The sequence below is a fragment of the Tachypleus tridentatus genome, chromosome 10 (assembly GCF_004210375.1).
Source record: "Tachypleus tridentatus isolate NWPU-2018 chromosome 10, ASM421037v1, whole genome shotgun sequence".
Taxonomy (NCBI): Eukaryota; Metazoa; Arthropoda; class Merostomata; order Xiphosura; family Limulidae; genus Tachypleus; species Tachypleus tridentatus.
In genome coordinates, this window is record NC_134834.1 from 120,109,583 (window position 1) to 120,123,128 (window position 13,546).

Below are 13,546 nucleotides of genomic sequence, written 5' to 3' on the forward strand. Positions count from 1 at the left end.
TAACAAATACTCAGGAACATTTCCATATACCTTTGACCGTTAATTCCTTATGCATTCCTAAGCTTATGTAAATATTTTGCATAAAATATTCCCAATTTTTTACAAATTTATTCACCTTTGTTTTTGTTTGTTTGTTCAGCCATACATAAATTATCTGAAAATTTACGCGAATTGATATTTACATGAATAAGTAACAGCAATCAATTATAGAATTTATGTAGGTTGTTGAATGTTGATTTACATACTAAAACGTTCTTTACTATAAAAATATCCCCACTGGGACAACGGTAAGTCTACAAATTTACAACACTAAAATCAGGGGCTCGATTCCCCTCGGTGGACACAGCAGATAGCCTGATGTGGCTTTACTGTAAGAAAACACATACACATTACTGTAAAAACTTGTTTACTTGATAATGTTCGCACGAGTGATTGAAACGTTGTACTTGTTCTAAAACTAATCTGTTTTACTGTAAAAGCTGTAAATTGTATTAAAACATGCTTTATCAGGAAGTTAACTCAAAGTGAAACTATTAAACATGAATAATGATGATGGTAAATGTTATTTCACAAGCAGGATATTCTAAATTAAATTGTTATAAAGTAATCATTCATATTTCAAAATGTGACATAACTTAAATAATAAAAATGTAGATTTACTATACGAGTATGTTATTGTTGATTGTCTCTTAGTAGGACCAAAATGGTCAACAATTACTTTTCGCGGTAATCGGTCGTTTTATTAAGCTCAGAGGTTTAGCTCTGAGTGACTGGCCCGGCATGGCCTAGCGCGTAAGGCGTGCAACTCGTAATCCGAGGGTCGCGGGTTCGCGCCCGCGTCGCGCTAAACATGCTCGCCCTCCCAGCCGTGGGGGTGTATAATGTGACGGTCAATCCCACTATTCGTTGGTAAAAGAGTAGCCCAAGAGTTGGCGGTGGGTGGTGATGACTAGCTGCCTTCCCTCTAGTCTTACACTGCTAAATTAGGGACGGCTAGCACAGATAGCCCTCGAGTAGCTTTGTGCGAAATTACCAAACAAACAAACAAAACACTCTGAGTGACACCATTGGTGGAATACAATGAACCATTTTAAAGTTCATTAATTAATTTAAATTTATAGACTAACTTTAGCACTTCCCGATAATGGAAACAGGTACTTTCGCTGGTAATATATTAACATATAATTTTATATCTTATATAATATATTGTATATAATTGTACTTACGTTATATTTTACTTATGAAAACAATAAAAAGTGTCCACGATGCAGCTCCTGCCGTGAACGTATTTTTTCAGAATTGAAACTGTTTTATGTATTCACATAAAAAAACTATTTTGGTTTGAATTTCGTGCAAAGTTACACAAGGGTTATCTGCGCTAGCCGTCCCTAATTTAGCAGTGTAAGACTAGAGAGAAAGCAAGTAGTCATCACCACCTACCGCCAGCTCTTGGGCTACTCTTTTACCAACGAATAGTGGGATTGATCGTACATTACAACGCCCCCACAGCTGAAAGGGCGAGCATGTTTGGTGTGATAGGGATTCGAACTCGCGACCCTCGGATAACGAGTCGAGTGCCTTAACCACTTGGCTATGCTGGACCCCAACTATTTTGAATTTGTTGGAAGTGCAAGAGAATCCCAGTCTCAAAAGGTTTTGTTGCAGTGTTAATTGTTCTTTGTCAAAAGATAATATTTACAGTGAGAAAGTATATTTTAATCTAAGAAAACAAATTAGTTACAAAGATTTCCCGAAACTCAGAAGTTTTTAACTGTGTATCAAAAGAGAAGACGGAGGTAAACTCATCAACCAAACGTCATTTGAAGCATCAAACACATGGGCTCATATTTTCGGTAAGAGAAAATGAAACAGAACAACAAATGTTTGGAACCTTCACTGCTGTTAGCGCCTTGAGGGTTGGCTAATGTAGAATAAATGCACTCGTAACCGATTTGATGGTTAAGGAAATGCTTCCTTCCATTTTTTTTTTTTTTAATCACAAGCTTTGAATATTTTTATTTAGACTCTCACCGACTTTTAAATCTCTTTTTCTTTACTTCAGTATGCCCATTCTACCAAGTACAAATGTAGAGGGCGTTTTCTCAATTAAGAAAAACATTTTGAAGCCAGAAGTAGCTGGATAGACGTATAACAATTTCGAGAAGCTGGTGCTGTTAAAATTAAATAACAAATTAAATAAATAATAAAATTAAGCAAATAATAAAGGACGTAATATTTTCTGATATTATATATTTATTATTTCACACTAACGTATTAGCTTATTTATTATTATTACCGTCATCATATTCATATATTTTTTAACGTTATGTTATTTAAGTACTGTAATTGAGTTTATCAAAGCCTGCGTGGTTGTTAGGTGTCATCCCTTCATCATTCACAAATATGGATAGGCTGCCCCGAAAACTCTGTATTACGTTCGCTTTCACGCTATTTGCACTGTACGTATATGAAAATCAACTTGTAAAAAGTGACTTAATATATGCAATAGTTAACACAGATTCAAAAGCGTATATACATAGGCAGTGTTGTTCGCTCCTCTACATAAATAAATTTTCTCAACCCAAACCAGCCGTTTTTACATATATATTTTTTCTCTACAAGTGGGTTTTCTCGTCATAACTGAGTGTTACTTATTTAGCCAAACCAAACACGCTCGACCTCTCAGCCGTGGGGCCTTATAATGTAATGGTCAATCCCACTATTCGTTGGTAAAAGAGTAGTCCAAGAGTTGCCGGTGGGTGGTGATGATTAGCTGGCTTCCTCTAGTCTTACACTGCTAAAGCCCCCCCAGTGGCACAGTGGTATGTCTGCGGACTTAGAAATAAAACTGGGTTTCCATACCGTGGTGGGCAGAGCACAGATAGTCCATTGTGTAGCTTTGTGCTTAATTCTAAACAAACAAACAAATATACTGCTAAATTAAGGACGGCTAGGGCAGATAGCCCTCGTGTAACTTTACGCAAAATTTAAAAAACCAAACTAAAACCAAACCTTATTTAATTTGGCAAATGCCCAGTGCTCCACACATGGAAAGGCCACCGACGATATACCTTTCACTATAGTTCTGAGTTTTCTTCTCATTATGGGATCTCATTTTACTGAATTCTGTCCGGGGGAGCAGAACAATTAAGACTGCCCCTGTGTAAATATACAATGATGGCTCGTTCTTTTGCCAGGAAACAACTCTGTATTTTCTTGTTGCTTCACTCTTTCACAGGGAACTTACTCAACCATCTAACTAACTCATTTGTATTTATAATCTAATCTTCGTTTTAGACACTGGCGGATTAGTTTCATCTGAACATTCTTATTCCTCCCTCTAACTAACATTTAAATTAGGATAGTAAAAAATTGTGTCTTATAACAATGTATTCTTATTAAATTATTAAATATATTTTCAACTTAAAATTTCTTTATTCGACAAAATTACTACATCTTTATATTGGTTAATTTAACGTCTTAGTCCATGGTAGCTCTGAGATAAGCCTTCAGGCTTATATAGCTAAAATTCAAAAGTTGATCTTTAGGATGATAATATTAAAGGTAGTCCATTGTGCAGCTTTCTGGTAATTAACAAAAAATAAAAAAATTGGTGTCTTACATAAGGAACACTAAAAGCTCGAAACCAATATTTAATGTGTTTAAAATGTGAACTAAATATTATATTATCCTTTAAATGTTTTTGTTTTTCAGGGCAAAGTCACATTGAGCTATTTTCTATGTCCGCAAGGAATCGAACCACAAATATTAGCGTTGTAACTATGTAAACGTACCGCTATCCCACAGAGAGACCATTATCCTTTAAAATCTCGGATGTGTTTGTTTCTAAATATTTGCACAAAGCTGAACAAAGAACTAGCTGTTTCCGAATAGCCTTCCCTAATTTTGAACTTATGGACTAGAGGGAAGATGACGAGTCAAAAACAAATATTGCTAAATATTGGGCTGGTATTATTTAACCCACATCTTCAAAATTTAGAGTACGTATGGACTACGATTTATACAAACTTTGGATTTACGTTCTGAAGAATCTAACAATTCAAACTATCAGATCTTGCTCCCTCCTCTGGTGTCTTAGTCGGAAGTTTCTGATATTATAATTGTAATTATAGCGCTAAATTTTGAAGTTTAATTCCCGCAATGAGCAAAGCGCAGAAAGCCGATTGTGTAGCTTTTCGTTCAAATAAAACAAACCCTGAACAATCAAATTAATCAGACATTTAAAATTTCACAATTAAAAACATACGAAACAATACCTTTTAATCTTCGGAGTACATAATTGTATCTATTTAGACATATACCTTCCAGAAAGAGGACAAAGTACTATAGAAATAAGGAATTTTACGATAGTATTGAATTTTTAACAAATACAATAATTTACTTTGTTAACATATTTATTTTTGATAAGTTCCCCGCTAGTACAGCGGTAAGTCTATGGATTTACAACACTAAAATCAGGCGTTCGATTCCCCTTCGGTGTACTCAGCAGATAGCCTGATGTGGCTTTGTTATAAGAAAACACACTTATTTTTGATAAAATATTTTATAGGCTTATTATGAAATATATAAACTATCCCTCCAAGAAACGATTAGTAACAACATATGCGTATATGATTCGCATGAGAAGTGTTCAATTGCACAGGATTCTGAGTAACGTTGAAATATTTTTTTCACTTACATGTTCTGATATGTTATTAATCAGTGATAATAATCTATTACTACCAATCATCGATGGAAAGTTTGTGGCCTAACTGAGTGAGGATTTTTTGGAAAAGTAGGCCCCAGATTTGAACTTTTAAACTTTAGATATATTTAACTTTTGTTATATTTGGGTGTTAATTATTCGTTCTTTTGTTATTTTTTCATTTTGTAATTTCTGCTAATTTGGTTAAGGTTACTAAGGCCAACGACTCTCAAGATTGTCAATTTGGGTACTACTGCGAGTTAAGGAAGTTAGACAAAACGTTTATGACGCTTGTTTGGTTTCTAATGAATCGTGTAAAACAAAGAACCCAATACAGAGATAGCAAAAGTCCCTTCCGTCGAAACGTTGTTCTGTATTTTATTTTAATTAAACTTTTAATACCCATACCATCTATCTTGAGAATTCATTTTTACTTCAAGTGAGTTTCTCATCATCATGAATTACAAAAACATTTCTTGGGAAAATGAGCTGAAAATTTAAGTTTGTTGTCATTATTGTACAGTTGGATAAGAAATAAATAAATATGGTTATGTTAATTATTTTTCAACACCTTGCATAGTTATGGTGAATAAATTTCAGATTCTCACTATTATTAGGCTCAGCATGACCAGATTAGGGCACTTGACTCGTAATCTGAAGATTGCAGGTTTTCAAATCCTCATAACATGAAACGTGCTTGCCCATTCAGCAGCAGGAGTGTCATAATGTAATGGTCAATCCTATAATTCACTGGTAAAAGAGTAGCCCATAAGTTATTGGTGGGTGGTGATGACTAGCTGCCTTCCCTCTAGTCTTACACTGATAAATTATGAATGTCTAGTGCAGATAGCTCTTGTGTAGTTTTGCATGAAACTCAAAAGAAACAAACTCTCTGTTATTGATGTAAAAGTGAAATGTAACAGTAATAAAATGAATGTCAAAGCTGTTTCCAGTCATACATTTAATTAAATTGTATGTGATTTAGCACTTATGAACTTGTCTCAACTGTGAAAATAACATTAAGTTAAAGGAGTGGTGTTGATAAAACTTTAGTGGTTTAATGGATAAGAGCAATTACTCTTGTAAACAAATATAAAGAAGCGTAGTTTGTAGTTCTCACAAAGCACTAAGGCTGCTTATGATAAATGATATTATCCATGCAATGTTTCTTCTTCGCTACTAGACAGTTTATTTTATAGTGGAAGTCCAACATGGTTGTTACCAAATCTGTACTAACTCAGTACAAATTAGAATAATTACTAAGGTGGTATAAACACATTAGATCTTTTAACTACAAGATTTTTGTGATGTGACATTTTTGTGATCTCTGACTTTAAGGTTCTACATTGGAATTGTGGGACATCAGTGGCTATTGAAAATGATTTCAAACACTTTTCTAATTTGCATTTTTCCCACATTATTATAATTTGTGGTTAATTTCAAACCTTAATTTAATTTTTCAGGTCACTTTATGATTTCAATTGTTCTTGTCATGGTTGTCGTGTACCTTGTGTTTCTATACTGTCAGTTATAAACTGATTTCTGATTGGTACTTATTGTGTTTCTCCCTTTAAATCTTTGGAAGTTGATATCATAAGGTGTGCTCTTTCCACCACTTTTGTTTCTGTGTAAGATCGTTACACTGACTTTAATTATAAACTTATTTTGGATGGTATGGAACTGTAAAATCTTTTAAAATTATTTTCATTGCAAAACAATTTCATATTTTTCTACAAATTTAGTTTCTCATTTTTACCTCAAACTAATTGTCTTTAAAATGGAAGATATATTTCCAAGTACAAAATTATATACAATCTTTGACTCCAATTCTTTCAAATGCTTTTCATTTTGAATCTATTCTGATGGATGCTATTCATACTCTAGTTCAAAAACTAAAGAAACAGATTAAATCAAAATGCAAAGACTATTTTCAAGCCTAAAACTAGGGACTCTTTGGGGATCAAAGTGAATAAACAAAGCTAGAAATAGTTTATATATTCTTTTCTCAAGTTATAAACCCATATTCTGACTTCATGTTTACTGGTAGGTTTTACTGGAGTTAAAACAGCAATTTGACATAATAATTCCCAGTCTAGTTTGTTTATTTTTTAGATTCCTTAGTTTAGGCTTAAAATAGTCTTTGCACTTTGATTCAACTTAAAATTAAAGTCTTTGCACTTTGATTCAACTTAAAATAAAGTCTTTGCACTTTGTTTCTGTATTTTATTATGATCCCTGTTCTCCTTTTCTGAATTAATTTATTATCTTGTTTTTAAGAATTTTAAAAGTCCATTTATTGAGAAGAAATTTGAAGCCACATATATAAATATGTATTCCATTAAATGTACATGTTTTTCAGCAGTTCATTACTGCATTGAGTTTTCCACCCAACCATTATTTACTGAGCCAGGTGGTTTTGTGCCCGAGGTTTCACGTGTTTAACAAACTTAAGAAATGAATCCTCAATGTGGCAGTTCCCAATTAACATGCTATAAGTTGCACAAATTTTCTTATTAATGTGCATTAGTGAAACATTGTTTTTAAATGGCAGAAAATGAAAGGCTTAGAAAAATTATTTGGTACCAAAAAAAACAAAAAAAACAGAGGTGCTTGAATTAACTTTAAGAACTACCCTGTCTCATACTCAGTACTACATTCATTACTATTGTTCAGGTTTTGGTAAAATATTCAGTGATTTTTCTATGGTAAAACTAATCAGCAGTCATGAGGCAGGAGACTCTGTTACACAATGTTTAATGAAACAAAACCTTTCTGACCAGTATAACAGTGCTTGAATGGCTTTGAATAATTTGTGTTGGTAGTAAAGAACTTAGTTTTAGTGAATGGAAATGTTGACTTTCAAGAATATCCTTGAACATATCCATACAACCTTCATTTGTTTAGTAGCAGTGCAATAATTTTGGCACAGTATATCTAACTGTTTTTGCCATAGGTTTCAGTACTTGAATGGCTTCAAAGAGAAACTTGGTGAGTAACAATGAAAGAAAGATAATTTCTTTTTTACTGTCAAGAATTAACTTAACAATTGCCATAGAACCTGTGCAGAAGTTTGTTAGTAAGTTTTTCCAGGTTTTAATAAAATATTCATAACCACTTTTTCTGTAGGCTTAGAAAGGACCAGTATGAAAAACAAATGAATGAATTATATATATGTAAACATGGCTGGTATGGGTTGAGAAAATTCTGTATAGAGGAGTGAACAATGTTTCAACCTTCTTTGGCCATTGTCAGGTTCACAAAGAAAGAAAGAGGTAACTGACCAATAGCTGACCACATGTTTGAAGGGGGTTGTGTAATTGTGTGTAGGAATGTAGAGGGCGTGCTTAGATGTTTGATTATATTTATTAATATAGATATAAAGGTGTTCCTTTGTATTGTTTTATTTTGGGCTTGAGTTGTTGTATAAGTAAGGCTTCTTTAATTTTGCATTTGTTTATGTTTGTTTCTTTATTTAGTATTTTCGTGTTTTTTATGGTTATGTTGTGTTTATTTGATTTGCAATGTTCGAAAACGTGTGAAGGTGACTTTTTATGTTCTTTGAATCTGGTTTATTAACCACTCTCATGGTTAATAATTAAAAAGATCCATCACTGTTTCTTAGTTGGTTGCTCAGTGTAATGATTTGGTAGGTCTGTGACATAGATCCAATAGTTCACAGAAAGTTTTTAAATAGGTAGGGTAAATTTGATGTCATTCTTAAAAGATTTCTTGATGTTTACCAGTAAATTTAATATTATTTTTACACATTGTTAGACAGTATATGCATGTAAAACACTAACGTATTGGTATATTATAATGAAACGTGATCCTGTTTATTTTTCATCGATATATTCAAAGAGTGATGTTTTCAAGTTTCTTTCGTGGAAGGGATAGTGAACAACTTTCCCCAGCAACACCTCTTCAGGCCCAGAGAAGCCTTCAAATTGAAACACTGAAAAGACATAATTTAAGGTAAAAACAAATTTGTGTAAGAATTGTTTTAATGGTTTTGGTAATAATGTCTTGATAATGGAGATCATTGTAGGTTCATACAGCATTAATTATCAGTAACTAAGTCAGTTGAATTCTCAGAGTTCAGATTCAATAGAATGTCACATTTCTTGTTTTTCAGTGCTAGAAACATGTTTGTGTTATATGTTATTGAGATCTCACTGACATCTAATATTTGTTTGGTCTTCATAACGTGTTTATGACGATGTGAATCTGGTTGCTACATACTGCTGTCATCCTTCAGTTGGACAGTGGTAAGTTTTCGGATTTACAAAACTAAAATTGGGGGTTCGATTCCCTTCAAAGGACACAGTAGATAGTCCGATGTGGCTTTGCTATAACAAAACACACACACATATATACTGCTGTCAAATAAAAATTGTTAGATCAAATCTGTTAAAGTGTAAAGACATTTTGTTAATGAGAAGAGACAAAGACATCCAAACTTTAATGTGGGTTATAATTACATCATCATGTTCTTTAGTAAGGTTCACATCCAAACTTTAATGTGGGTTATAATTACATCATCATGTTCTTTAGTAAGGTTCTCACAAAGATCTACATAGTTAGTTTTTCAGCAGTCTACTGGAAGTTATGTAGAAGAAAGTTGTCAGGAAAAACGGAAAATAAAACTTTATGCAAGAAAAGTATGTATGTGAATCAAAAGAGTAGAATGTATTGAGATATGAAATTATCCCTTTCACTGTGGCTGCTTTAAACATGTGTACAGTTGTTATGAATTGTACACTGTAAACTGTCAGGGATGGACAGTACTCCATAAGGCAGATCAGCAGTAAATTGGTTAATATTTTCTGGAAGCATCATTTTTGATAACATTTTCTAACTGAATACTGAATATGCCTGAACCAGTTAATTAGTTTAACAAAGAGTCTACATAGTTTAAGAACTTTTAATGTTGTACAACTGACACAGATTAATCTAACCTGTATTTTTCTGTTTTTTTAAGACAAAATAACTACTAAATCAGTTTTTTCTTTTTTAAAGCAAAATAAATGAAATAATTCATGTGAGCTGACACAGTAAGGTTACTACCTTAACCAGAAAGGAAGCACATATTTGCACATGATCTGGTTATGTGTTTCGTTGTGTGTTGTAAAGCAACCAGTGTGCTAATGTTTGGTGTCCACCATTTGTTGCTTATGGTGTGAACTTTATCATCCTCTCTCATGTGAATCACATATTCAGATAGTTATTGACAATTGATTTTTTCTCAAAGTTTTCACCTTTTGTTGAACTCAAAACTTAATGCGTTTATCATAACTTAAGATTCAGTGGTGTTGTTAGCTATTGTTCAGGTTTTGAATTGTAAAAACCAAACCTGAACAAAACTGCTGCATGTTAAGTTATGATAAACTCATCATGTCTGAAATACATCTGAATGAATGAACTTTGACTACAGACAAGTATAGGTGCATGAAACATGCACTGATATAAATAGAACAAAAAAACAATGAATTTGAGCAGTGGTTAGAAAATCTTATTGAAGTTTTTATTGGACCACAGGTCTTGTTATTAAAATAAAACACATTAGTAACTTCCTTTGTGAGTAGGACCACAGGTCTTGTTATCAAAATAAAACACATTAGTAACTTCCTTTGTGAGTAGGACCACAGGTCTTGTTATCAAAATAAAACACATTAGTAACTTCCTTTGTGAGTAGGACCACAGGTCTTGTTATCAAAATAAAACACATTAGTAACTTCCTTTGTGAGTAGAACCACAGGTCTAGTTATCAAAATAAAACACATTAGTAACTTCCTTTGTGAGTAGGACCACAGGTCTAGTTATCAAAATAAAACACATTAGTAACTTCCTTTGTGAGTAGGACCACAGGTCTAGTTATCAAAATAAAACACATTAGTAACTTCCTTTGTGAGTGGGACCACAGGTCTAGTTATCAAAATAAAACACATTAGTAACTTCCTTTGTGAGTAGGACCACAGGTCTTGTTATCAAAATAAAACACATTAGTAACTTCCTTTGTGAGTAGGACCACAGGTCTAGTTATCAAAATAAAACACATTAGTAACTTCCTTTGTGAGTAGTACCACAGGTCTAGTTATCAAAATAAAACACATTAGTAACTTCCTTTGTGAGTAGGACCACAGGTCTTGTTATCAAAATAAAACACATTAGTAACTTCCTTTGTGAGTAGGACCACAGGTCTAGTTATCAAAATAAAACACATTAGTAACTTCCTTTGTGAGTAGGACCACAGGTCTTGTTATCAAAATAAAACACATTAGTAACTTCCTTTGTGAGTAGGTTTATAACAACATTATTATATTTGTTGTTTTATGTAGGTAAGTAGTTTTAGTATTTGAATTCTATCTTTATAATACATAAGTAAAACATTATTTATTATTTTTGAAGTAATATTTGAATTTCTCGTTTTATTTGTTTCCAGCGTTACAGAAGTTTCTAGAGATACTGAGTATAAAATAAACTTCAGTGTAGGAAGTACTTCTCTTGCTTTAGAAATGTAAGTATAATTCACAAGTGATTGTTTAATATAATCTGAATTTTAACAAATGTTACATTATGTTGACATTTTTTCTGTCAACGTGAGAACATGATGTATTATGACTGAAACCTTTTTATGTCAGATATTCGTATGACCATCTAACAATACTTCATTACAAAAATCTATTTTCTGGTTTATATATTTTTGTTCATTCAATATCATGACCAGATAATGCTATAATTATCAGGACTTTCCTACACATAACAGTAACAGTCAAACAAGGTTATGCATTAGCTGTGTACGTAACAGTAACAGTCAAACAAGGTTATGCATTAGCTGTGTACGTAACAGTAACAGTCAAACAAGATTACACATTAGCTGTGTACGTAACAGTAACAGTTAAACAAGGTTATGCATTAGCTGTGTACGTAACAGTAACAGTTAAACAAGGTTACACATTAGCTGTGTACATAACAGTAACAGTTAAACAAGGTTACGCATTAGCTGTGTACGTAACAGTAACAGTCAAACAAGATTACACATTAGCTGTGTACGTAACAGTAACAGTTAAACAAGGTTACACATTAGCTGTGTACATAACAGTAACAGTTAAACAAGGTTACGCATTAGCTGTAGCTAACAGTCAAACAAGATTACACATTAGCTGTAATGCGTAACAGTAACAGTTAAACAAGGTTATGCATTAGCTGTAACGCGAACAGTAACAGTTAAACAAGGTTACACATTAGCTGTGTACATAACAGTAACAGTTAAACAAGGTTACGCATTAGCTGTGTACGTAACAGTAACAGTTAAACAAGGTTACACATTAGCTGTGTACGGAAGAGTAACAGTTGAACAAGGTTACACATTAGCTGTGTACATAACAGTAACAGTCAAACAAGGTTATACATTAGCTGTGCACGGAAGAGTAACAGTTGAACAAGGTTACACATTAGCTGTGTACATAACAGTAACAGTCAAACAAGGTTATGCATTAGCTGTGTATGGAAGAGTAACAGTTGAACAAAGTTACACATTAGCTGTGTACATAACAGTAACAGTCAAACAAGGTTATGCATTAGCTGTGTACGGAAGAGTAACAGTTGAACAAGGTTACACATTAGCTGTGTACATAACAGTAACAGTCAAACAAGGTTATACATTAGCTGTGTACGGAAGAGTAACAGTTGAACAAGGTTACACATTAGCTGTGTACATAACAGTAACAGTCAAACAAGGTTATGCATTAGCTGTGTACGGAAGAGTAACAGTTGAACAAGGTTACACATTAGCTGTGTACATAACAGTAACAGTTAAACAAGGTTATGCATTACCTGTGCAACGGAAGAGTAACAGTTGAACAAGGTTACACATTAGCTGTGTACATAACAGTAACAGTTGAACAAGGTTATGCATTAGCTGTGTACGGAAGAGTAACAGTTGAACAAGGTTACACATTAGCTGTGTACATAACAGTAACAGTCAAACAAGGTTATGCATTAGCTGCGTACGGAAGAGTAACAGTTGAACAAGGTTACACATTAGCTGTGTATGTAACAGTAACAGTTGAACAAGGTTACTCATTAGCTGTGTACGTAACAGTAACAGTTAAACAAGGTTATGTATTAGCTGTGTACATAACAGTGACAGTTGAACAAGGTTACACATTGTACCTCAGAATGGCTGGTATGGGTATTAACACTTATATTGATAAACAGAGAACAACATTTCGACCTTCCTAGGGTAACCTGAAGATGACCTACAAAGGTCAAAACGTTGTTCTCTGCTTATCAGTAAAAGTGTTAATACCCATACCAGTTGTTCTGATACATTTGTATTTCAAGTGAGTTTCTTATTATAAATAAGGTTACACATTAGCTACATACATAATAGTAACAGCTGAACAAGGTTATGTGGAAGCCGGGTATGTAACAGTGACAGCTGAACAAGGTTATGTGGAAGCCGGGTACTTAAAACATGATATTTCTAAAGGAAAACTTCAGTTTAACATGTTATTTATGGAGTCGATACCATCAAAACAGTACATGGTGTATTTTCAACATCCAACCTGACATTTTAACAGCAGGTTTCAGCAGTTTACATATAAAGTATCAAGTGTTCAATAAATGTTTCTTAATAGTTAGCAAAAAGTGACTTATTCTCAGTGCACACTTTTATTATCATTTGTTTCTTAGAAAACACAATTATGAAACTAAGTGTGGCTGTTATTATGATAACTAGTAGTGGAATTGGTAAAAGACAGGAATATATCCATATTTATGATATGTGCTGCTCTTGACTTTAAAACACATCACCACTAAACTATAAAAACATTAATTTTT

At 33.2% G+C, this 13,546-nt stretch overlaps 1 protein-coding gene across 3 annotated transcripts in view; it reads left to right on the forward strand.

The window, feature by feature from the left end:
- Positions 1–4,426: 4,426 nt before the first annotated feature.
- The window catches only part of LOC143230195 (vacuolar protein sorting-associated protein 37A-like), a 35,645-nt gene continuing 26,525 nt past the window's right edge, over positions 4,427–13,546 (forward strand). The window contains exons 1-3 of one of the 3 annotated variants that reach the window (XM_076463328.1): positions 4,427–4,795; positions 8,564–8,677; positions 11,145–11,219. In XM_076463328.1, the coding sequence (XP_076319443.1) occupies positions 8,568–8,677; positions 11,145–11,219 (185 nt within the window). In that variant the 5' untranslated portion in view covers positions 4,427–4,795; positions 8,564–8,567. The remainder of the gene's footprint in view (positions 4,796–8,563; positions 8,678–11,144; positions 11,220–13,546) is intronic. The other 2 variants (XM_076463330.1, XM_076463329.1) reach the window with 2 other exon arrangements.